Here is a 27,178-nt window from a genome sequence, read left to right on the forward strand (position 1 = left end):
CTTCATGATTGCTGCCGAGGAATCTTCACCCTTCTCGGTCCTCCGCTTGGGACAATGCCTCCAATAGTGGCCTTTCTCGCCACAATCATTACAGGTCCTCTCTGCCTTTAGTTTCTCGCGGTCAATAACGGACTTCTTCTCAGAAGACTTCTCCGACGAAGCCTTCCCTTTGCCCGTGTTACGGCCTTTCGACCGTTGGCCAGTTAAGGCCTCCGACCCTCCACCCTGAGGAGGGTTCGTGAATCGTTCCTCCTGGTCCAAGACCATGGGCACAAGCTCCTCCCACGGGATGGTAGCTAAGCCTGCCACTGGTAATCAAAGACCAGTAAAATGCTGAGTACTGAGAGGGCAAGTGTGACATCAACGTTATGGCCATGTCCTCTGACGATATCTCCTTCCCAGCCTAAAGAACTTCCTGTTGAAGAGCCTGCAGCTTGTTAATATGCTCTCGCATCGTCGACGACTTTGCAGGGCTCATAACCCGCATCTGTACTTCCAAGGAAATCCTCTTCATGGTGATACCCTGTTGTAAAGAGAGGCCAAATGCTGCCATAAGCGTCATATGCTTTACATGATTGATTACCTGCGGTGCGCAGTTGAGAAAGATAAACGAACGGACCCTGGCGTTGACACGATCCCACATCTGTGTCTGAGCCTCCCGATCCTTTCGGATCGACGGTAACTCCCCTTCTTCTACTTCCGGCCGTGGAACCCCAACAACGACGAAATCAGCGAGGTTGTAAGACTCCAGAACAGATTCCATGATAACCTTCCATATGTCGTAGTTGTTCCCGTCCAACTGACGGTCCACCGAGAACGTGGGGAGTGTCGGGATCTTCACATGCCTCTCGGCCATCTCAAACAGATATGCCATTGCGGGGATGTACTCTGAAAAGGGTGGGTGGGGGGGAACAAAGAAGAACTAACACCTGCAAGTGGCTGTCCAGCAAATCAGCCCGCCGTCCTCTTGCTTCTCCTCTTCCCGAACAGTCCCAAACAGTCCACCAATCAGCAACACAACAGTCCCCCTCTTGCTCACACAAATCCCAAGAACTATCTAGAGCCTAGGCTCTGATACCATGTCAGAATACGCAGCGGAGATGATGACCAGATCTGGGAACACGAGCAAAACGCAGTGCAGAAAATCACAGCACAAGAGAGAGAGAGAGAGAGATAGAGGCGTGTAACTCTGCTCTATATACACAAGAAGATCGCGAGAATACTACTAAATGGAGTGGGGGCCATGGGGCCATTTTATATGGCCCCAAATACCCAGTCGGCCTGTGCTAAAGGCAGCCGACTGGCCCTGAACCTCCACGACCAGCAAATACAGCTAGTCGGCCAGCTGTCAGCAGTCGGCCATCTCACATATGGAGTCGTGGACCAGTACCATCAGTCGGCCAGCTACTGGGTCCTCCTGCCATCTTAGGGCTGCCTCCCAAGCCACAGAAAAATAGGAAAAAATAGGGGAAAAATACGGAGAGTGGGGAAAAATGAGAAAACACCTCATAAGGGCGAGCACACCCACAACAATGGCCCTGGTGTATAAAAATAGACAGGAGATGACTTCTAACATCGGCTTGGCATACACATGCTTGTGCATGGATTCCAGTGGAGCATAGCTGTTTGTGACAAGACACTGGGGATTGGAAGTGAGGATCTTCGCGACAAAGGCTGTGGAATCAACCTCTACTTTGACAAAACATGTTTGCAAATGTTTTCATTGCATGGATGTCATTGGAAATCTGGCATGTGATGCCCATGAAGCTTGTATCTTGAGAAATCCTTGAGAATACAAACATATTACAAGGGGGGTTGGCCGTTTCTGGCCCTATTGTAGTGCCATTTAAATTTCAGCATTGCTATCTCATTTGTTATAAGGTGAATTTGGGCATGTTCCTGGATTCATGTAGGTATATCTTTAAGCTGTATTAGTGGACACGCAAATTTCAGATTGTGAAGTTTTCCTCCAAGTTGCAGCCAGTTGATAGTGTGTTAATTCTTTCTATCTTTAGTGGTGCATATGTCCTATTAACTACCTTTTTGTTGTAATAATTCTTTCTATTTGTTATGATGCTTAGTGCTAGGCTTCATTATGGCTGAGTCTGCCCTGTATCTTCGGAGCTCTGACAGAAACTTAGTACACAGACCTTTGTATGAATGTATGCTCTTATGTATGTGTGTGCACAAGGGGTGTGTGCGTGTGGGAGCATATGTTGATACCAAGTTCTACACCCACTATTGGACACTGATGACGTTAGTGGGGATGTCGTAGTATCTAGTCCATACTGTGCATGATGGAGTTGATGGTTTACTGTCTTGTGGATAACTACCATGAGGTTATAAATTGCACTTTCTTATAAGGTGAATTTGGGCATGTTCTTGGATTTATCTAGGTATATATATATATATATATATATATATATATATATATATATATATATATATATATATATATATATATATATATATATATATAAGCAAATTATACAAGCAAGCATCACCACAAGAGCACAAGGCTAGACTCAATTGTGATAATGGGATTATATGTTTTCTCATTAGTCAAAATGACTTAAAAACAAACTTCATATTTACAATGCCATGCCGCCCAAGTAATGTCCGGGAGGCCAACAACTAGAATAAGCTGATTTCCTAGGCTATGTATATGCTAGCAACATGACACAAGTCATAAGTATTCCAATGATCATTCCGCATTACGTAAGCCATAATCTCGGTATTCCAATGATCATTCAGCATTATACAAGTCATAATCTCAGTATTCCAATGATCATCTGACATTCCACAAGTAAGCTCAGAAATATATATTGCTATCTCATTTGTTTTTGTGCCATTTCATCTTGTTTAATAGTATCAATAGTTTTAAGTGTGTGTCAAGATTGTGCTCAGGCTTCAGCCCTATGGGGGCAATTACATTCTATAAATTGATAGTTGATCTTTAATAGAATCATAGACCTCCTTCGGAAGGATCTGGCACCAATTTTCCCAATACTTTCTCTTAGCCAATGGCCATCTACGACCTCCTCATCAGTCTAGTTTGTTGGCCGCACCCCTGGAACTCTGGATCTAGCACAAAACCAGTTGCATGCAAGGGTGAATGATAGTTATCCTTCGAGTTTGGGAAAGTGCTCTCAATTCCTCTTGCCTTCGCTCATTAGGCTCCGCCTCTCTAATGTGCTCTATCATCTTATCCATGCCCTCGTAAACCTTGCTAATGCAAGTTTGCATGTTGTCCGCAATCCTTAACATGTGAATGATGGGCTTCACAACAACATTAAGATGGACCACATCAGCCCAAAATGCATCATGAATCACATTATTGTAGCATGCTCTGCTTGTTAACTGAACGAGAGGTGGGCCAATTAATCCATTGATCACTCACCACAAGCTGTTTCAAAACATTTTCTGTCACGTGCATCCCGCACTTGGGTGCCACGTCGACATATCTGTACAGAAGGTGCAGGACCTAGGATGGTAAACTGGTCCCCTGTGAGCCCAGTGTGGGACGAGTCAGCCAGGGATCCATCTCAGTCGTCCGAGGTCAGGTGTGCATTGTCTTGCACAGGAGTCCAAGGTCAGGTGTGCATTGTCCTGCACATGAAATAGTGCTAGTCCGCGCTGTGAGTCTCCCTCTGGAATGATGTCAGTGATTCAGTGTATCTGGTATGGTACCGGATGCCAGATCATTGTGTAGATAGTTAGGGTTTGCTTTTAGGAATAGGGGCCAGCTCATAGGGCTACCCCAAGTCTTAGTGTGGGCATGGGGATAGTGTGAAACCACCCCCATGAGGGCCAAGAAGGCCCTGGCTGAACCCACCAACCATGGAAGGGCTGTAGGACAGCCCTAGGTTTCATGTGCATGATCAATGCCATGTACCTTCGCAGGGCTAGTCCAGAGGAAGGCATCTAGAAAAAAACAGATAAGAACCAAAAGTTGGAGCAAGGAGAGCAGATAAGGTAAATGATTGAACTGGAGCCAGGAAACGGAAGGATGCGTTGTTGGCTGAAGCTGAACCAAGGAAAAGGGACAGTCGGCTGCTTACAGAAGGTGGGCGGCTGGCCAACCAGAGGGCAGCGTTGAAATTTATGGATTAAAGGGGGCAAGATTGCTGGCCGACCAGCAGTCAGCCAGTTCCCACAAGCATGCCAAAGGCCTATAAATAGGCCAAGATGCTCATAGTACTAGCATTCAACCCTCTAGGGGTTTGGGTCAGTAGGAGTCCCATAGGGGGATAGTTTTGGGTGTGATTCACCTTTTATTCAAGGCAGCCTAGGGCTGTGTTTAAGAGTACCTTTTTGTATTATAGCAATATACTGAATTTCCAACACATCTCTCTCTCTCTCTCTCTCTCTCTCTCTCTCTCTACTCTCTCTCTATATCTGCGTTTTGCATCAGATGTTTTCCAGTAGTGTTTAGGGCTGAAAGAAGACTCCCAGAGCTTCTGCATGTTACATTGGTATCAGAGCATCAGGCTCAGCAAAGCTAAACATTGATTCAGTCCCATATGATGGTGTACAGGTCCAAGGTACAGGAAAGTACACGGATGCGAAGCTCAAGGCAAGGAGCACAGAATCGGGAAGAGCTCCCAGGAGGTTTGCAAGGATGGATGGATGACAGAGGGACTTCGGGAAAGGATTGGGATGATGACAGTCATCCAAGAGCAGGTTGGATTCTCGTCATCAAGTTTAGCAGAGGGGGATGCCATGTGCATGATCAATGCCATGTACCTTCTCAGGGCTAGTCCAGAGGAAGGCATCCAGAAAAAAACAGATAAGAACCAAAAGCTGGAGCAAGGAGAGTAGATAAGGTAAATGATTGGATTGGAGCCAGGAAACGGAAGGATGCGTTGTCGGCCGAAGCTGAACCAGGGAAAAGGGACAGTCGACTGCTTACAGAAGGTGGGCGGCTGGCCAACCAGAGGGTAGCGTTGAAATTTATGGATTAAAGGGGGCAAGACTGCTGGCCGACCAGCAGTCAGCTAGTTCCCCCAAGCATGCCAAAGGCCTATAAATAGGCCAAGATGCTCATAGTTCTAGCATTCAACCCTCTAGGGGTTTGGGTCAGTAGGAGTCCCATAGGGGGATAATTTTGGGTGTGATTCACCTTTTATTCAAGGCAACCTAGGGCTGTGTGTAAGAGTACCTTTTTGTACTATAGCAATATACTGAATTTCCAGCACATCTCTCTCTCTCTCTCTCTCTCTCTCTCTCTCTCTCTCTATATATATATATATATATATATATATCGCGTTTTGCATCAGCTGTTTTCCAGTAGTGTTTAGGGCGGAAAAAGACTCCAGAGCTTCCGCATGTTACACTAGGGGCATGCCAGGGGCAGCCGACAGTTCATGCAACACTTATATGGCTGTAGGGCAAGTATGGGGCAGCCCATACAGGCTGCCAGCCCCCAAACTGATTGCAAAACAGTGCCCAGGGGTTTTTAGGCGCCTAGTGTCCAGCCATCAAGGGAAATGATATGCAGATTTTATGTGATTTATTCAGCATTTAATGCTGATTTTACAGTCGTGGACATAATTTATGGTGGCCGCCTGCAATAAGAACTGGCCGACTGCTGTTTATAGGTAGTATAAATGGGAGGCCCATAAGCCTTTGTGTTATCTCACAATTCACCAAGTGCTCAGGCATACAAGGGCTAGGACAACCAAGAAGTTGCTAAAGCAAAGGGCTGGAGGACTGCAGGTCAAGGGCAGAGATTTCTCAGCCAAGAAAGGTCAAGTTTATGTATTTTCTTTTCAGATTTACATCATTCTAATAAAGCAAATACACCATCCGTGGTGGGGGCTCTACAGAGGGTATTTGGGACCCAATACTGTGTCCTCTCTCTCTTCTCTCTCTCTCTCTCTATTTTTTGCACATCTTCATTTAGTTTTGTGCGTTAATTTTGTCGTGAAAAGTGTGCTGATTTCTGAGCATTGAAGTTACCGATCTCCCCCGAAGCTTCCGCATGTTACAGTGGTATCATAGCCTACTTCAAGTGCAAAGATTCAGCAAAGAAACCATAAATTTTTCTCGCTCGTGTGGTTGGTTTTCAGACGCCGGTGGACTACCCCTTTCGGAGTGACTCTCGTCCCTTGAAGGACGATTGGTTTTCAGCCTCCGGAAACCTCCGAACGTCTCCCACACACATAGTGGATGGTCAGATTGTGCTCCGAAAAGGAAGTGCGTTTTCTTGCTATGGCGAGCTGCGACGATGAGAGAGACCACGAACCATGGGACCAAAGTGCACCAGGTAGCCTAGTTAGGGCACCAGGCTTGAGTGTTGCAGAGATGTTCCAGCAGATGATGCGAGCAATCATAGACCAGACGACCAAGTTGGAAGAGTAGAAGGCGCAGATTGAGGCTCTGGAAGAACGTACCCGTTCTCCAGCGTCGCGTTTTCCATCTCCTCCTCCCTCTCCTTTCGTATTCCATATTCCAGATCCTCGACACAGGGACCCTCTCGCAGGGTCACGACCGCAACCAAGCTCTTTGCTTGAGTTGTAGATGCGTGCATTGGAGATCCGACAACGTAAAGACTAAGCCATGCGATGCGTGGAACACGAGCGTTACCTAGCAGCTTTGGACGCGAGATTCACATCGGTGGCGTCCTCGAATCATTTTCTCGAGAAAATGAATTTCAGTAAGTATAATGGTAAACTTGACCCCACAACTCTTTATTCATGGTTGCATCAGTTTGAAGCTTACTTTGCTGCAATTAGAAAGACAAATACTGACAGAGTGATCTTAGCTAGTTGGTACTTGGAAGGTGAGGGCATTTCTTGGTGGACTCACTGGGCTCATATCCACACCAGATTAGGTATGGCAACTTATGTGTGGGACGAGTTTGTCCGCGACCTCAAGCAGCGGTTTCTACCGCCCCACTAGTTCAGGGGAGTGCGTCAGAATGCGCAACCAATCCTTTAGTTTGCCAATAGAATTTCAACTTTATGTCTGCAATTAGGCTTATTTGATACGGACAAGAAAGGGTAATTTTTGTATGGCCTTGACACGTAAATCCAGTGGGAGGTGCGTATGTTTAGGCCAGCCATCTTCGAAGTCACACTCTCACTTGCACAGAGTGCAAAAATGAAGCATAATGGTGGTAAGCCCAAGACTTCCTAGTCGGCTTCTCCCAAGGCTACTGCCTTGGGGAGCAAAAGCCAGAACCAAACGGGGTCTTCCCTAGGACAGAGCCCGGGAGCCTCTGGTTCCAAGAACTCGAACAATGCGTCTAAGCTTACTCCAGACCAAAAAGCGAAGGCAGTCAAGATAGGTGGCAAGTTGAGTGCTGAGGAGCTTTCTCAGTACAAGGAGAAGAGTAGATGTTTCTTTTGTCATACAAAAGGATATACTCCTTTGGAGTGTCCAAAGAAGCCTCCAAAGCCCACTGTTGCTGCCTCCACAGCTTCCGTGGTGAGCTAAACTCCCACACAGACCCCAGTGGCTGCGCCTAGTTCTTCAAAGCCCGGTGCCTCAGTTGGAGCAATTATTAGCTGGGAACTAAAATATAAGCAGAAGGGCATCCATGACCAGGAGTATGAGCGCAACGAATTGCTCAAGTCTTTTGGCTACATAGGTGGTCAGAGAGTCGTCGTCTTGTTTGACAGCGGTAGCACGGAGGATGTGGTCACGAAATAGGCTGCTAGGTGTGTGCGTTTTGACTTGACTTCGTTGGACAAACAAGTTGAGGGTTTTAGCACAGGCATGACAACGAGCGTCAAGTATGAAGCTCTAGGTGCTAAATTAGTTATTTAGGACATAGAATTTATGCGTGATTTTATGGTTTCCCCGCTTGTAGGAGGAGACATAATTTTGCGTATTCAATGGTTTCACAAGTTTCTTCCAGATGTCAAGTGGGACAAGCACACGTTCCAGATTAATCGGAATGTGTCAAACGCCCTAGTGACCATTAAGTGTGAGCCAATAATTTTGAACTTTCCGCTCATAAGCCACTTGCAAGCTAAGCGAGCAATCAGGAAAGGCGCACAGTGTGCGATTTCGCCCCAGCGTGTCGCCGTTTGCAGCACCGATCTTATTTGTCAAGAAGAAAGATGGGTCTCCCCGTTTGTGTGTCGATTATCGTGCACTCAACAAGCTGACTATCAAGAGCAGATTCCTGATGCCTCGAAGTGATTATATTCTCGAGAGGCTGAATGGAGCAAAGGTGTTCTCGAAACTTGATTTAAAGAGTGGGTACCACCAGGTGAGGATTGTGGAGAGGGACATCTCCAAGACAGCCTTCCATACGGAACGGGCCTACTATGAATTTGTGGTCATGCCATTTGGCTTGACGAACGCCCTAGCTACATTTAACTGCATGATGATGCGTGTTTTCCGGGATTTGATTGGAAAGTGTGTGTTTATATTTTTGGACGACATACTGGTATTTTAGCTACGGTTGAGCAGAATGACATTGATGTGGAGAAAGTCCTTAAGTTGTTGGAAAGCAACGAGCTCTACGTCAATGAAAAGAAGACAGAATTTTATCAGTTCTAGGTGCATTACTTGGGATACATAATTAGTGCAGAAGGCATTCGACTTGATCCGGCTAAAGTAGCCGTGATTGTCAATTGGGAATTACCTCCAGACAGCCTATGACATTAGATCCTTTGTGGGTATATGCCAGGCATACTCCACCCATATAGACAAGTTTTCTGATCTCTCGGCGGATCTCACCGATCTGCCAAAGGGTGTGAAGACAAGAAGGCAAAAGATTCGAATGACTGCACGCGCGTTGGAGGCATTCAAGAACCTCAAGGTGGCTTTGTCAGAAGCGCCTTGTTTAGCACACTTGTCTCGTGGGATGAGCCATTGCAGGTGATCATTGATGCGAGTAACATTGCAATTAGAGGTGTGTTACAACATAATGGTCATCCAGTAGCTTACATGTCTCGTAAGTTACTGCTCGCAGAGAAAAATTACTCAGTCTACGATCGTGAACTCCTAGCAATTATACAGGTCTTGAAACATTGGAAACATTTTCTTTATGGCCGTGACTTTAATATTTGCACTGACCATCAGGCATTACGTTGGATTTAGACAATGCGAATGCACAGTGGAGTGATCGACAACAGCGTTGGAGTCAGATATTCTAGCAATTCAGTGGTATGATTGAGTACCTTCCAGGAAAGGCCAATCCAGTGGCCGATGCTTTGAGCAGGGAGGGATAAGTGACTTCGATTTAGACCACTAGACTCAATCTTGTTGGTACAAGACTAGATGACATGAAGCACACGTACGCGGATTCTGAGGAATTCGGTACACAGTGGGAACAGGCATTGGATGCCACAGGACCATGTCACTTTCTGATACGCGATGGTTGGCTTTTCTACAAAGGCCGACTGTGTGTCATGAAGTCGTTTAGGGCAGCTCTTCTCCATGATGCCCATGACGCCAATACAGGTGGTCATAGGGGCATGAATTCAACTCTGGAGAAATTAGAACGGCAATATTATTGGCCGAAGATGAGGCGAGATGTGTTTACATATGTACAACTTTGTGATATTTGTCAAAAGGTGAAAGCTCCTCGTGGAAAGAAGATAGGGTTGTTACAGTCCTTGCCAATTCGGACGTTGTCACGAATCTGCCTCCCAGTCCGAGTAAGCGTAATATGCAGTGCTTAACTATTGTTGATAGATTTAGCAAATTTGTTAATACTTATTCCTTGCAGGGCCAATGTGACCGCTGAGGATATTGCCCGGTTGTTCATTCGGCATTGGTACCCAATTGGCGGGATTCCTAGGATCATAGTGTCAGACCGAAATGCTAAGTTTACCAGTCATTTTTTTTTTCCGGAAATTTACCAGTCATTTTTGGAGGGCATTGTTTGATAACTTTGGTACTAAATTGAATTTTTCCAGTGCATTCCACCCACAGACGAACGGCCAGACAGAGATATACAACCAGTTGGCCTCTGATGTGCTGAAGTGTTATGTCCACGATCAGCAAGGTAAGTGGGAATCTTATTTGTCTTTAGTTCAAGCTGTTTTGAATGATTCTTTTTCTTCAGCTATTGGCAGGACTCAATATGAGGCAGCGTTTGAAAGACCTTTCCAGTCGTCGTTGTTGACCACGACCTCGTCTTCAGTACTTGAAGCGAACAGAGTGACGGAGTCTTACCAGGAGATTTTAGAGTCAGTAAAAGACAGATTGGCTAAATTGCAAGAGGCCTACACTCGACAGGTTAATAAAGACAGAAGGGATATGAAGTTTTCGGAAGGGGATTGGGTTTATCTTCGGATTATGAAGCAAAGGTTGAAACAGGTGGGCAAGCGATGCCCAAAGTTGTCTTTCAGGAGCTTCGGACCTTTTCCCATCAAGAAGAAGATTAATGAGATGTCTATGCAGTTAAAGCTATCTCCAAGTTGGACTATGCACGATGTGTTTCACGTCAATTGGTTAAAGCCATATGCAGGTCCTATCCCTTCAGAAGTCAAAGACGAGGCGGAACCATATATTATTGATGAAGCAGAAGTTATGGTTCTAGAACAAATCCTTTTGCACCGTTTCAAGCATGGCTCAGGGCGAAGACAAAGACAGTTCCTCACGAAGTTTTAGGACCGAGGGACCCACGAAGCGGTATGGCTTGACAAAGACTTTTTCAAAGACTATGCAACGTTATTGACGGATTATTTGGAGGCTATGCAGCTTCCGTCAAGTTAAGCAGAAGGGGATGTCACGTGCATCCCGCACTTGGATGCCACGTCGACATATCTGTACAGAAGGTGCAGGACCTGGGATGGTAAACTGGTCCCATGTGAGCCCAGTCCAAGACGAGTCAGCCAGGGATCCATCCCAATTCTCCGAGGTCAGGTGTGCATTGTCCTCCACAGGAGTCCAAGGTCAGGTTTGCACTGTCCTGCACATGAAACAGTGCCAGCCCGCGCTGTGAGTCTCCCTCTGGAATGATGTCAGTGATTCTGTGTATTTGGTATGGTATCGGATGCGAGATCATTGTGTAGATAGTTAGGGTTTGCTTTTAGGAATAGGGGCCAGCCCATAGGGCTACCCCAAGTCTTAGTGTGGGCATGGGGCTAGTGTGAAACCACCCCCATGAGGGCCAGGAAGGCCTTGGCTGAATCCACCAGCCATGGAAGGGCTGTAGGACAGCCCTAGGGGCATGCCAGGGGCAGCGGACAGTTCATGCAGCATTTACATGGCTGTAGGGCAAGTATGGGGCAGCCCATACAGGCTGCCTAGCCCCCAAACTGATTGCAAAATAGTGCCCAGCCCCTTGTTTTCAGGCGCCTAGTGTCCAGCCATCAAGGGATATGATGCGCATATTTTATGTGATTTATTCAGCATTTAATGCTGATTTTACAGTCGTGGACATAATTTATGCTGGCCGCCTGGAATAAGAACTGGCCGACTGCTGTTTATAGGTAGTATAAATGGGAGGCCCATAATCCTTTGTGTTATCTCACAATTCACCAAGTGCTCAAGCATACAAGGGCTAGGACAACCAAGAAGTTGCTAAAGCAAAAGGGTGGAGGACTGTAGGTCAAGGGTAGAGATTTCTCAGCCAAGAAAGGTCAAGTTTCTGTATTTTCTTTTCAGATTTACATCATTCTAATAAAGCAAATGCACCATCCGTGGTGGGGGACCCTACAGAGGGTATTTGGGACCCAATACTGTGTCCTCTCCATCTCTCCCCCTCTCTCTCTCTCTCTCTCTCTCTCTTTTGCACATCTTCATTCAGTTTTGTGCGTTAAACGCATGTGCAATGGGTTATTTAAGGCATCTGTAGCCATAAGTGGCTTTTATGCTAAAAAAGAATGCCGAAAGTTGGGTGCCTTGTTAGTTTGGATATTAGCTTCCTTTTTTTTGGTACATACACATGAAAGCATGCATGCTTGATGCGTGGGCTAAAAGTCGACCTCTGTGAGTTTTGCCTTTACAAAAGCTGAAGCTAACATGATCCACCCACTCATAACGATCATCTCTATCTTTTTGCATGTTGGGTATTTCGGAGTCTCTTGTGTTCTGTATGTCTTATCTAGATAAGATAATTGTGTGCTATGTGTCATGTCCCCATATGTTATGTGAGTCAAAAGATAAGGTTTGCAACCTATAAAAGCATGTACTTCGTGTACTTCAAATTATCAATCAATACAATACTCATTGAGTCGTGCAATCATTTCGCTTTACACCCACTATTGGGCACTGATGACATTAGTGGGGATGTCTTAGTATCTAGCCTATACTTTGCACGATGGACTTGATGGTTTATTGTCTTGTGGATGACTACCATGAGGTTATAAATTGCACTTTCTTGTAAGGTGAATTTGGGCATGTTCTTGGATTCATCTAGGTATATATATAATCATTTCGCTCTAGAGCATTGTTACATTCTCTCTCTCTCTCTCTCTCTTTCCCCTCTTCGCTATTCCCCCCGCGCTGTTCTGTTCTGTTCTGTTCCGCGCCCTTTCCCCACCCACCCTTAGTAGACGTTAATACAGCTTGCTTTCTTTCTCTCTCTCTCTCTCTCTCTCTCTCTCTCTCTCTCACCTCGCTATTCCGCCTGCGCCCACCCCTCCCGCTACCTGCCTGCGCCCCCCCCCCCCCCCCCGCTGTTCTGTTCTGTTCTGTTCTGCGCCCTTTCTCTTCGCTACCTGCCTGCGCCCACCCCCTTTCTCTCTCTCTTCGCTATTCCGCCTGCCTGCGCCCCCCCCTTTCTCTCTCTCTTCGCTATTCCGCCTGCGCCCACCCCCCCCCCCCCCGCGCCGTTCTGTTCTGTTCTGTTCTGTTCCGCGCCCTTTCCCCTCTTCGCTATCCCCCCCCCCCCCCCCCCCCCCGCGCCGTTCTGTTCTGTTCTGTTCCGCGCCCTTTCCCCACCCACCCTTAGTCGCGCCCTTTCCCCACCGACCCTTAGTCAGGCCCCCAAGGCAGCAACATAACTCTCTCTCTCTGCTGAATCTCCTCTCTTTCCCTTTCCCCTGCATGACTTGACCCCCCCTCCCTGTTGTTTTGCTGCTGTTTCGTGCTGCTGTCATGGATTAATTTTCAGTCCATTGGCTGTGGGAAGTTCTGCAAAAAGTCATGGCCAAGACCGGGTTTAAAGAGGAGCTCGTGAAGGTAGAAGACAAGCTCGGCACAATTATCAAAGAAAACAAAAGATGGTTGACTCTTCCGTTACCGCAATCATAAACCGCCTCTCCAAACTCGAGAAGGGATTTGACAAAATCCAGGAGCTCGAAGAGAGATCTTCCAAGCAAGAGGCTGAGATTTCAGCCTTAAAGGAGGAACTAGTGGAGGCCAAACTGCATGCTAAAGTCAAGCGGCTGAAATCTCAGCCCTCAAAAAGGAGTTGGAAGCCACTTCAAAAAGCAGGCTTGAGGATGGAGAATTTCAGCCCTCCTTGATTGAAGAGCTGAATACCATCAAGGAACAAATGAGGATCATTCGAGAGGAGGAGGAGCAACATAAAGAGAAGACATCTTCATGGGTGGAGGTGATCACAAAGACACAAAAGAAGATGGACGAGGCCGAGAAATGGATCGAGGTCGCCAAGAAAGGGAAAGGTAAAGAATCGCCACCCATCCCCACTCCCACCATCATCAACATGACCCTTGAAGAGGAGCAAAGGAGGAAGACCCGGGCCTTACATGTACGAGTGTCCGGTCTAAAAGACCGTGATAATGCGGAAGGGGAAACCAAGGAGCTCTTCTCTATGATGGGCATTGAAGCCACGCACACAAAGGCATGGAGAGTGGGAAAGAAGAGGGAAGGTAGTGGCGAATCTTCTTCTAAGGAGAGAGCACTTATCATTCGTTTCCCCTCCATGGAAGCCAAGAAGGACTTCTTGAAGAGACGTCCTACACTCAAGCAAACGGGAATATTTCTTGGAGATGACCTCACACTCTCGCAACTTGCCCACATGAAAGAAGTTATGCCCGAGATAAGGGCAGCCCGAGAGAAAGGGAAAGTCGCCTTCTATAGAGATGGTAGAGTGGTGATTATGGAGAGGCGCTCTTCATGACGGCGCGAGACCTATGGGACTACACTCAAAGTTGCTACTTGGAATTGTAATGGATCTCTACGCCTTGATGTAGGGGCTTTTGATGATAGTTTCACTGGGAGGGACATCATCTTCTACTGTGAGACGCATCAGGCTCCTGGACAGTCCATGCCACATGTTAGTGGATACCGATGGGAGACAGCTTGTAGACAGGAGACTCGTTCAGAGCATAGAGGACGGGGCTCAGGAGGAGTGGCAGTATTGTTTAGAGAGGAGCTACAGCCACTGATACATATAGTCCGCAGAGATGAGCAGGCTAGGTACATGTGGGTTAGACTGAGGGCAGAGACCGGCAGATATCTCTACATTGCTATATGCTATTTTGCTCCTAGTACATCAGTGTATGCATCACCTAGCGGGCAGTCTCCCTTTTCTATTTTGGATGATGACATTTGGGAGTTCTCCAGGGATGGTGACATCATTCTCTTGGGAGACTTCAATGCCAGGACCGCCCATAGCCAGACAGTATTTTATGATACCTCAGAGGAGATGTTGAGGGAGCTTGATGTTAGGGATATGGGCCTATCTAACATACAGTGTATGGGCGGTATTTGATAGACATGGGGACTGCACATGGATTGGCCATCCTGAATGGCCTACAGAGATTCCCAACATCGGGCGGTTTCACTAGCTTTCCACATCGGCATGGTGCTAGTACAGTGGACTATGTTATGGCTCAGCCCAGTCTCATTCCCTCTTTTCAGGATTTTATGGTAGGCACTAGGCCGGTTGGAATAGCAGTGGATCATGCTATCTTGTCCTTCACTCTCACATTTCAGTTCAGCACCGCTCCATTGGGACAGGTCTCCACACACACTCGTTATACCTTTACGAGGGAGACTGACACCGTATACACGGATGAGATATACAGACGCCTATGTGCCGAGGAGCCGGGACGGCCATTAGATGAGCTCACTCAGATATTGATAGAGACGCTTCATGCTGCAGCATCAGAGGCATATCCCCATAGTCAGCCTACACGGAGACGATCTGGGAACATGCCCCAGAACAGTTGGTATGATGAGGAGTGCAGAGAGATGAGGATCAGATTACAGAGAGAGGTGCTCATGGGTGTTACCACTCACAGACAGTCACGGATTACCTTCCGGCACCTAGTGCGACGGAAGAAGAGGGCTTATCTTGCTCAGTTAGAGAGGGATTTGTACCAGTTGTTTATGAGTCAGGACTCAGGCGAGGCATGGAGACTATTCCATGAGCATTCACCATCACCAGCCATTACCTCCACAGAGATTTGGGGTGAGTATGCAGCATCCCTGTACACAGCACCAAGACAGCCGCCCCTGCCAGACCCATCGGAGCCATGCCCAGAGACGTGTGCTTTCTTTACTGCTGAGATGGTAAGGAAAGCTATTGACAGGATGAGGACTGGGAGAGCATATGATCATGATGGTTTGGTAGCAGAGCACTTTATTCATGCCAGAGATATGCTTGCAGAGCTTATTGCTATGATGTTTAACCGAGCCATGTGTGAGGGTTTTCCTGAGACTTGGAATATGTCCACGATTGTGCCTATCTTCAAGTCAGGGGATCCCATGCTTCCTGGGAATTATCGTACCATCATGATTGGTCACACATTGGCTAGATTATATGCATCTATTCTTGAGCAGGAGTTGAGTAGATGGGCAGAGAGAGAGGGCATACGTGCATCAGGGCAGGCAGGGTTCAGGAGAGGTTTCTCCACTCTTGACCATATCTTGACACTCAGAGCTATTATTGAGGAGGGCAGATTATATGGCAGGAGGATTTATTGTTGCTTTGTGGATTTCCGCAAAGCTTTTGACACAGTACCGAGAGCCAGACTGATGCGCAGACTACAGGAGATGGGAGTGCCCACAGAGCTGATTTGGGGAATCATGGCTTTATACAGGACAGTTGTGGGGCAGGTACGTACTACCCAGGGTATATCTGAGATGGTTCACTCCACTATTGGGGTGAAACAGGGCTGCCCCCTTTCCCCTACCTTATTTGGGATGTATGTGGATGAGGTTTCGGACTATGTAGAGCGGGAGGGTGACAGAGGAGCACAGCTAGCAGGGACATGGATTCCGCTGTTATTGTATGCTGATGATATTGTGCTGATCTCAGATTCTCCAGAGGGGATGCAGCGTCATTTGGATGCATTGCACATGTTTGCAGAGGACAGTGGATTGTCTGTTAACCTTGGTAAAACCAAGGTGATGGTGTTTAACACCACAGCACAGTGGGTTAGGAGGTCAATGCCCACCTTTACATATGGTCAGGAGACAGTGGAGTATACAGATGCATATACTTACCTTGGTGTGGTTTTTAGTGGCCCACTATTTTCCTTGAGGAGAGCAGCGGAAACCAGATTGACCAGAGCTTATGCAGCATTGGGGAGACTAGAGAGGATGTGTTCGCAGGTTCAGTTTCAGGAACCTCGAACAAAGCTGTGGCTCTTTGACACTTTGGTCACTTCAGCCATGCTGTATGGAGTGGAGATATGGGGACCCTCAGTGGATCACCACAGCCGAGCTGGTAGCACTGATGGATGGAGACGTATGGAGAGGTCCTTGGTTTCTATGATTTCCCGGATGATTAGGGCCAAGGCCTCCGTACCACATGATATTATCCGTGCAGAGATGGCTGCCCCCCCATTGGTAGTAGAGGCACTCACTCGATCAGTCTCCTTTATACATAGCACTTGGGCTCTCCCTAGAGACAGATATGCTCGCTTAGCCCTGGAGTCTTCACGACAGTTGGCATCACAGGGAGACGGATCATGTTGGTATGCACAGATGACAGCTTGGTTCCAACTGCATGGCTTTAGTATGGACAGGCTACCTCCATTTCAGTACTCCCTGGATGCACCCTCCCTCTCTCTCACACGGGCAGAGATTACCAGACTTATCAGGCAAGACTTGACTCAGCTGGACACTAGGAGGACATGGATACAGCCGACACACGAGCTTGGTACGAAGATGGCTTTCTATAGAGATCATCTTCTCCAGCTCACGGAGGATGGGTTTGTGATTAGACCCAGCTACATGGATACTCATCTTTCTCATGGGGTACGGTGTGCTATTGGTCAGATGCGCACATCCTCACACCAGCTAGAGATTGAGACTGGCAGATTCAGAGGAGTACCAGCTGAGGCCAGGATTTGTCAGCTATGCCAGATGGAGCCAGAGACAGAGTTACATTACATATGTCACTGTCCAGTATATTATGAGATACGAGGCCGTTTTCACTGCCTGTTCAGAGAGGGCTTTGGACCACTTTCTAGAGTCATGAGATACCAGGATCAGAGATGCCTCGGATTGTACTTGCTGGAGCTGCGTAGACATAGAGAGGGTCTCCTGAGAGGGAGGGGATCAGAGAGGGAGAGACACCTACAAAGGCAGATTACAGACTTCTTTCGACCAGAGATTGAGCAGTCAGGTCAGCAGGCATTGCAGCTAGCCCCAGAGTACAGCCGCACCAGAGGTACACTGATTGATCGGGCTATAGAGCTGGGGCGGTCCAGGCGTCCCAAGATGAGAGGCCCATCTCGACACCGGCGGAGACTACAACAGAGGATCAGGATCATACTAGCACGGCATGGGAGACGTCCAGTCAGAGTACTCACCATGGAGGACATTGAGGATATCCGCCATCGACCGATGAGAGACATCTTTGGATAGTGATGTGTATGATGCTTACCTTTGTTGCTGGAGTTTTCCTCCTAGATGTTATCCATTAGGCGTTCCTGGTACCGTACTTTTCCTCATAGTTGTTTCAGTTTCAGTTAGTTGTTTAGTTGTTTTTAGCTTTCCTTACACAGACATTGTATCAGATCCACCAATTGTTGTAACCTTTTTGGTCTCATAGGTCATTTTGGCCTTTTGAAGACGTTAATATATCATTTCATTTCATTTCATCTCTCTCTCTCTCTCTCTGTGTCTCTCTCTCTCGTCGAGATGGAGTATCACTCTCCATGGTTGGAACTACAGTAAACCCTAGATTTCTGACATGGTATCAGAGCTGTATATTAGGGTCCCTCTGTTTTTTAGGTTTTTTCCAAGAATTAGGGTTTTCTACGTTTTTTGTTTCCTCCACCTAGTTGTTGCCTCCAGCAGCTCCTCTCCATCGCCGTCACTATCTACTGGTTGGTTGCCATTTGCTAGCTGCTCGCCATCTACTACTCCTAGTGCTGCTGCAACAGCTGCCTTCTGGCCGCCTCTTCAACACCGACAGTTGTAGGCTTTTAGCCTTATCAAAGTCTATGTCCACTTGTAGCTGCCTTCGCATATCTCTTACCTCAGCCGAGGACACCTTCACCTAAACATGTGTTGTTGACAGCTCAGCAGCCGACTATGCCTTTTGTGCCTTTGCCTCAGCTCCACCCGACTTGCCAGCACCCCGGCCCCGTTCTCCTGCCCACCCGCTCGCCGTATCATATTCGCGCCCACTTGCTCGCCGACCATAGTTGCACCTCCGCCGCCTTCTCCTCGTTGCTTGTTGCACCAGTTCTTCTGGACCAACTGATTTCTCTCCAGGGCTGCTCCACTGCGCATACCCTTGGCACCTATTGCCTCGTTGGTCAGCTTTGCTCTAGCTTTGACACCCCACATGTCCTAGCCTTCTTACATTGCCTGATCATCAACTTTGGAGGCTTCGCCCTCTGTTGCAGCAACAGTTGCCATCATCGGTTACACTACTATACCTTCAAATGGCAGGTTGAGGCTTTCTTAGATCAAGGTGATAATCCTCTAATTAAACTCTCTTGCAATTGTAACGCGCGGAAGCTATGGGTAGTCTTCTTTCAGCCCTAAACACTCTTGGAAACCTTCTGATGCAAAAACGCACCATCTGATGCAAAAACGCAGGTAGAGAGAGAGTAGAGAGAGAGAGAGTGAGAAGTGCTGGAATTTCAGTATATCTATTGTACAAAAAGGGTACAAATCTGTACAGCCATGGGCTGCCTTCATAAAAAGGTTCCTAACCCTAAATTCTGTCCCCTATGGGACCTCTAAGTGACCCACACCCCTAGTGGGTGGAATGAGTAAAACATGGAGCACTTGGTGCCTTTTATAGCACTCTTGGACAAGGTAGGAGCTGGCCGACTGCTGGTCGGCCAGTTCTGAATTCATTAAATGGCTTTTCACTCAGCCGACTTGGTTATCTTGGCCTTTGTCTTCATGCGCCTTCAGCCACCTTGCTTCCTGGTTCAGCCGACAGCTCCTGTACTCAGCCGACTGCTCCCTGGTGCTTCTCCAAGTCCAACCTGTCCACTACTGTATCTTGTGCTCCACAGTCTGACTCTATCTGGTTCATAGTCTTTATCTGCTTGCCTCTTCTGGATCTAGTCCTAGAAATGTCCATGGCATCTGTGATGCACATGACATCCCCCTCTGCTAAACTTGATGACGGGAATCCAACCTGCCCTTGGATGACTGTCATCATCCCAATCCTGTTCCGAAGTCCCTCTGTCATCTTCCATCCCTGGCAAACCTTTTTCTCTGAAAATCCGATCTGTTCTCCAAACCACTCTGTCTCTGATGAAGATCTATGCATCTGGTCTTCCTCTAGTCCACAATCCATTCCTGCCCTGGCTCTGGACACCGTCTTGGTCTTCGTTCCTGGAACTGAGTCTGGCACTCTCACATCACCCTTGGAGGATCAACCTCCCTTGGGACCGTTCCCTTAGAACCCATCTGGCTCACGAAACTGCCATCCCCATCTGGCACTGTGGAACACCACCAACAAACCTCCTGGGAGTTCTTCCCGATCTGTGTTCCCGCCTTGGGCTTCGAATCCGTGTACTTTCTTGTACCTTGGACCTGTACACCATCATCTGGGACTGAATCAGTGTTTAGCTTTGCTGAGCCTGATGCTCTGATACCAATACGCGGATTCCGAGGAATTCGGTACACAGTGGGAACAGGCATTGGATGCCACAGGACCATGCCATTTTCTGATACGCGATGGTTGGCTTTACTACAAAGGCCGACTGTGTGTCATGAAATCATTCCGGGAAGCTCTTCTCCATGATGCCCATGACGCCATTACAGGTGGTCATAGGGGCATGAATTCGACTCTGGAGAAGTTAGAACGGCAATACTATTGGCCAAAGATGAGGCGTGATGTGTTTACTTATGTACAACGCTGTGACATTTGTCAAAAGGTGAAAGCTCCTCGTGGAAAGAAGATAGGGTTGTTACAGCCTTTGCCAATTCCTGAGGGTCCTTTCCAAGACATTTCGATGGACTTTGTCACAAATCTGCCTCCCAGTCCGAGTAAGCGTAATACACAGTGTTTAACGATTGTTGATAGGTTCAGCAAATTTGTGATGCTTATTCCTTGCAGGGCCAATGTGACCGCCGAGGATGTTGCCCAGCTATTCATTCGGCATTGGTACCCGATTGGTGGGATTCCTAGAACCATAGTGTCAGACCGAGATGCCAAGTTTACCAGTCATTTTTGGAGGGCATTGTTTGATAATTTTGGTACTAAGTTGAATTTTTCCAGTGCATTCCACCCACAGACAGATGGCCAGACAGAGATATACAACCAGTTGGCCTTTGATGTGCTGAAGTGTTATGTCCACGATCAGCAAGGTCAGTGGGAATCGTTTTTGCCTTTAGTTCAAGCTGTTCTGAATGACTCTTTTTCTTCAGCTATTGGCAGGACTCCATATGAGGCAGCGTTTGGAAGGCCTTTCCAGTCGTTGTTAACCAGGACGTCGTCTTCAGTACCGGAGGCGAACAGAGTGACGGAGTCTTACCAGGAGATCCTAGAGTCCGTCAAAGACAGATTGGCTAAAGCGCAAGAGGCCTACACTCGACAGGCCAATAAAGACCGAAGGGACATGAAGTTTTCGGAAGGAGATTGGGTATATCTTCGGATTATGAAGCAAAGATTAAAGCAAGTGGGCAAGCGATGTCCAAAGTTGTCTTTCAGGAGCTTCGGACCATTCCCCATCCGGAAAAAGATTAATGAGGTGTCTATGCAGTTAAAGCTACCTCCGAGTTGGACTATGCATGATGTATTTCATGTCAGTTGGTTGAAGCCATATGCAGGTCCACCCCCTTCAGAGGTCAAAGACGAAGCGGAACCAGACATCATTGATGAAGCAGAAGTAATGGTTCCAGAACAGATCCTTCTGCACCGTTTCAAGCATGGCTCAGGCCGAAGACTACGACAGTTCCTCACGAAGTTTCAGGACCGAGGAACTCATGAAGCGGTATGGCTCGACAAAGAATTTTTCGAAGACTATCCGGCTTTATTGACGGATTATTTGGAGGCTATGCAGCTTCCGTCAAGTTAAGCAGAAGGGGATGTCACGTGCATCCCGCACTTGGATGCCACGTGGACATTCTGTACAGTAGGTGCAGGACCTGGGATGGTGAATTGGTCCCATGTGAGCCCAGTCCGGGACGAGTCAGCCAGGGATCCATCTCAGTCGTCCGAGGTCAGGTGTGCATTGTCCTGCACATGAGTCCAAGGTCAGGTGTGCATTGTCCTGCACATGAAGCAGTGCCAGTCCGCGCTGTGAGTCTCCCTCTGGAATGATGTCAGATGTGCTGAGTATCTGGTTTGCAACTGGATGCCAGGCCTCTGTAGGCATGTAGTTTGCATGTAGACATGGGGCCAGCCCATAGGGCTACCCCAGGGCAAGGTTTTGCATTGGCATACTTAGTATGGGCATGGGGGAGGTATAGAACCACCCCCAAGGGGCCAGGAGGGCCCAAGACATTGCCCACCAGCCAAGGCAAGGGCTGGAGGGGCAGTCGGCCAGCTCCAGAGCCTCTGGACAGGCAGCCGACAGAGGGTAAAACCCTAGAACAGCAGGCGGCCAGGTGTGGGGGGCAGTCCCACACCTCTGCGCAGCATGTCCAGCAGCCAGGGTGCTGCCCAGTGTCATGCGCAGGCTGGACAGGGTCTAAACAAGTGTGAAAACACTTTATTAAAGTGTGAACACAATTTAATGATGAAACTCAGTCGTGGGTGCTTCCTGAAACCAGCCGACTGCATGAAGGGAGGGGTATAAATACCCCAGCCCATAATCCCATTATTCATCTCATAATTCACCAAGAGCCTCAAGCATTCAAGGGCCAGGACAGCCAAGGGTTTGCTAAAGCTAAGGGGTGAAGGACTGAAGGTCAAGGGCAGGTTTTCCAGCCAAGAAAAGGTCAAGTACTTTGTATTTGTTTCAGATTTACATCATTCTAATAAAGCAAATACACCATCCGTGGTGGGGGCCCTACAGAGGGTAATTGGGACCCAATACTGTGTCCTTCTCCATCTCCCCCTTCTCTCTCTATTTTTTGCACATCGTCTTTCAGTTTTGTGCGTTAATTCCGTCGCGAAAAGAGTGCTGTTTTCTGAGTTTTGAAGTACCGATCCTTCTCCGAAGCTTCCGCATATTACAGCAATCTTAAAAAATTGGGGGGTTTTTAAAAATCCAGGTAAAAATCATCAATTTGAAGCTATAACTTCAGTGAAAAATTGGGGCTTTTACAGAAATTGCTCTCTACTTCAAAAATTGAAAACCTCAGAATTTAAGGGTTTTACTCAAATTGGCGTCTTGAGCCAAAATTGAAGGGTTTGCACCTGTTATATTTTGGGGTTTTTCCAAAATTGGCCATCTGCATTAAATATGAGAAAAAATTGAAGAGCCCATAACGTTCAATATTTGGTCCCAAAAATTGATGGTTTCTCACAAAATTGATGTCTCCTACATCAATTATTAGAGGCGGCAGCTCTGCCTTGTGAGGCTTTTCAGCAGCACTGGAACTGAGTGTCAAATTGCTTGGCTTCACCAACTATCTTCTGGCCATCGCTCCAGGCGACGGTGTCTTGGAAGAGACGCCACATTTTAGCTTGTGTTTAAGACATAGTTTGTCTCTATTAACAAGATAGAGAACTTTCGACGGTGGTTTAAGCTGGAGATGGGAAAAGAAGAGCCTAGATAACTATTCCAGTCCACTTCAGCAGAGGAGCAAAGGCATGATTATTTTGTCTTAGACATGGCAAAATAGCGCATTCTACGAACCCAACGTAGGAGGTAGTCATTCTATTCCCAGGATATGTTTGGAGCATAGATTTTTGTCTTTTGTTCAGTTGCCTAGTTTGGATACACAGGCTGATATCCTAACTTGTAAGGTCAAGAAGAATCAGTATATGTATTGTATAGTCCTCAGTTTCATAATATACTCAAATACACTTACAGGCCGGCCCGTACACTAAGTTTTGGGATCCGATCAGTTGTCGGCTGTATCTCTCTCTCCTCTCTTCTCTTAATGTTCACACCGCGATAATTGTCACATGCACCCATGTGTTGAGGTGCTATGTGACACACTGGCTCATCATCAAGGCTACATTTGTACAGAATTAGAACCTTTCTTAGTACGCCGTGACCCCATTGTAAGCCCCAGTCCAAGGACATGTCAGGCACGAGCTATGTAGGTCTTTCCAAGCCTTAGGTGCCAGTGTCTCTCACTTAAACCCATTTGGAGAAATATAAAACATGCATTTAGTATGCATATAAGGCATAGGCATAGGCAAGCCTTATGGCCAGCCTAAGGCCTTGCACATGGGCAGTTCATGGCCCACTAAATGGGGCCAACCAAGGGCCATTCATAGCCACCAAAAGGCCTGTTGGCCAGCAGCAAATGCAGCCCACCCGCACGTATGAAAAGTGAGAGCATTTAAAGCTAAATCAGCAAGTTGTGAGGAATATAAACAGGCTGACAGCTGCATATGGTGCTATGTATTTGTGTGATGATCGATGGCTGACAGCTTTATAAATATCAAACCTTGTCACTATGGTTGGCTAGATATATTTTCTTGTTTTGTGGAAAAAATCTTTTGCCTTCGATTCTTTTCAGGGCCCGGCCACTTTAGACAGTTAAAAGTCGGCGGTCAACTTGGAGATCTGGTTGTCTCATCTCTTGGCATTGGAACGTTTGGGGGTAGTGAGTATGAAGAAGTGGACAAAGATTATATTAAGACAATAATAAGAGGCTTCAACCTCGGCATCAATTTTATAGATACGTAAGTATGCTTCCGCATCATTGGAATGTCAAATTTTTAAAGCCAGAGGTTCTGCCATTACTCTTGCAAACGTCTGGACGTCTTCTTTGTGCATTTATGGTGTTTTGGTGGATTTTTGCAGAGCAAGCAATTATCGCAGCATGCACAGTGAGCTGGCAGTTGGCCAATGTATGGCAAGAGCTATAAATCAGGGGATTATAAAGAGAAATGAAGTTATTGTGTGCACTAAGGGCGGTTTCCTCTCTTTTGATTATAGAGAGAGTGTTGAACCTCGTACATACATTGAAGACAAATATGTCAAAACCGGACTTTTTCAATGGGATGAATTTGTGGGAGGTGTGCATTGCCTTTCAACACCATTTGTAATGAATCAGGTTAGTTTTGGTGCAAGCCAGCAAAATGCTTATTTTCCTGTAAATTATGTTTTTGATTTTTTACTGTATATGTTTTAGTTGAAAGCATAAGAAGGTGTCCAAGCATGATAATCTCAAGGCATTCGCTCTGAGAACTTCAGGTTCAGGGTCATCAGTATTCTTGCAAAGTATGATAGCTCTCAAGATTAATGTCTCCCTCTCGGTTGAATCCGGAGCTAGGGTTAACTCAATAATCTCTCTTCAGTAGTTCGGTCATGGCTAGGAGGATTCAAAAGACACTACAGCAGCAGTCCATGTAGACGATTTATGTATGATTCACTCAAAAGTGTACATGTAAGCAATGGTATTACATAGAGGTTGGGTTTTTAGTGCTCTTAGAAAGGAGCTGGTCTGACTCAATCCACGGTCCTAGAGTGTCTTTTAACCAATTAGCCCCTTGAGCCATACAGTTGGGTAGCGTGCTGGTTGCTCGTTCCTTGGGGATAGAATGAACAATGTAAGACTTCAACGTACTAGCATTCCCAAGTATTCTACCCTAATCCTTGTAGTGATGTTGAATATATACAATGAACTGTCCATACAGCTACTTTAACCTCTTCCCAAAAGCTGTCAAAAAGGTTGATCTCCATAGATCTCAGCCCAAGTTCGCTGTAAACTTGTCTCTCAGCCCAAAACGCTAGCTCCAGGTCTGTTTCCAGCTCCTTCACACCTTGAGATTAATGCTTCTTTGCTGGAGAGGTCCTGGAATTAAATGAGGTATCTTCCCGTGCCATTGTCTAGAGGACTCCAGGGCTAACTGGGAGAGGCGATCTCTGTCGATCGTGTAGACATGTTGTATGTATGTGACGGTGTGAAACATGGCATTGAGAGGGGCTGATCCAAACTCAGCCAATACTATGGCATGTGGCAAGAGAGAGAGACAGAGATCCCAGAGCAAAACCCTACTATGCATATTACAACCCAAAAAGCCAGAGCTGCCATGACAGAAACCCTAAAACATAGAGGGGAAAAGCCCTAAAACTCAGGAAAGCTGTAATACAGAGACGCCATGAGAGAGATCTTAGATGTATAGAAAATCCTCAAAAATGTTAACATAGACCCTATAAGGCTGATAGAAATCTAAAACGCAAGCAGAAACCCTAAAAATGCAGGCAAAAACCCATGAAAGCAGAGGGAAACTCTAAAAGGCAGCAGGTGGAAACTGTATAATGCAGGCAGAAGCCCTAAATCACAGGCGAAGCAGGCAGAAACCCTAAAACATAGGGTAACCATGAGCATGAGAGAGAGAGAGAGAGAGAGAGAGAGAGGGAGGAATAAACCTTTTCATGTGCATGATTAATTCAGCTAGAGATCAGCAGGAGGAATTTAGGGTTGCAGACGATTGATGTATACTACATTCATAATCCGGAGATCGAACTTGGCATCGTTTCTCGGCAGACAGTTCTCTCACGAATGAAAAGCCTGTTTGCAGCTCTTGAAAAGGCTGTAGCAGATGGAAAGATCTCAATGTACGGTGTATCTTCTTGGAATGCTTTCAGAATGTCGTCGGGATCCAAAAACTATCTATCACTTGAGGAGCTGGTGAATTTTGCCAAAGATGCTGCTGGTAAATGCTTGCACCCTAGTTAGCCTGCCTTCTAGGTTTTATGATCTGTGTAAAGACTCTAGAAAAGAGTGTAAAGACTTTAAACCAAGTTCTGGTAGCAGCCTTAATTCTATAATGCTAACTTATTGACGCAACAGGAGGAGAGGATCACCATTTCAAAGTTGTGATGGTACCCTTCAACTTGCATTTACAAGATGTTGCCAATAACCCAGTTCAGAACATCAGGGGTAGAAGGCTCCCTCTACTGCATGCTGCAGCACACCTTGGCATTAATGTGGTTGCATCTTCACCATTGTTTCAGGTGACGGGTTTGGGTTACTATACATAATACAGCTTTTCGCACAGAATATTCTGGAGTTTGTCCCGAGTTATGTATTGACTTTTTACCTCTTCTTTGGATGCAGGGAAGCCTTGTCAAAGGTATAGCTCCAGATGTGAAGGAAAAGTTTCCTGAGCTAGGGGATCTAAGAACAGACGCACAGTGTGCTCTCCAGTTTTCTCGGACTACGCCGGGTGTCATGACAACCCTTACTGGCATGTCAAAAGTATCACACATGGAAGAGAATGCTGCCATCATCAAACGCCCTGCCACAAGTCGTGGTTGACCTCTGTTATGAGATGATCTTGTGCTCTACTTGTGTATTCCTTTTATGAGACTTGGATTATTCCCAGGTTTAGCAAGTGGAAAACCTAGCAGGGAGTTTAGTGGAGAGCATGCACCTTGATTTTTTGGATGGGTTTTTTACCTTCAAATGTACGGTGTTGAGGGTCTGGAGATGAGTAGTGATGAAATGCTCGAAGCCCAGCTTCTACCAACTCCTGACTGGAGAGTGAAGATATAGTCAAATCCTATTTGGGGAGCAACTATTTTGAGTAGAGAAATACTTACGTCGATGTGTATGCTATTTTATATGGGTAAACAGTTTGCTCTATAAGCACTAGTTACGATGCCTGTTTTTTTAACAAAAATTGAATGTCTGTTTGCGCTAAATTGTTTGCTAAATATTACAAGCTTGTCCTTCTATTAATTCTGGAGCTATGGAGCTGGACTGGATTTTGAGTGAACTTTAATCTTCTAAATGTTACAGGCTCTTTCTTTAATTATGTTTAGAGCAGTTATTAACAGAACAATAGCTTATTCTCTTA

The 27,178-nt window shown here is 46.6% G+C and overlaps 1 protein-coding gene across 1 annotated transcript in view; it reads left to right on the forward strand.

Annotated features, from left to right (window-relative positions):
• The window catches only part of LOC147614539 (putative oxidoreductase C215.11c), a 38,551-nt gene extending 11,574 nt beyond the window's left edge, over positions 1-26,977 (forward strand). The window contains exons 2-6 of the mRNA XM_086781087.1: positions 23,887-24,052; positions 24,174-24,426; positions 25,771-26,032; positions 26,170-26,333; positions 26,437-26,977. Coding sequence (XP_086637213.1) covers positions 23,887-24,052; positions 24,174-24,426; positions 25,771-26,032; positions 26,170-26,333; positions 26,437-26,637 — 1,046 coding nt within the window. The 3' untranslated portion in view covers positions 26,638-26,977. The remainder of the gene's footprint in view (positions 1-23,886; positions 24,053-24,173; positions 24,427-25,770; positions 26,033-26,169; positions 26,334-26,436) is intronic.
• Positions 26,978-27,178: the final 201 nt, after the last annotated feature.

Source organism: Cibotium barometz, chromosome 42 (genome assembly GCF_041138505.1).
Source record: "Cibotium barometz isolate CiBa-2024 chromosome 42, ASM4113850v1, whole genome shotgun sequence".
NCBI classification, from domain to species: domain Eukaryota; kingdom Viridiplantae; phylum Streptophyta; class Polypodiopsida; order Cyatheales; family Cibotiaceae; genus Cibotium; species Cibotium barometz.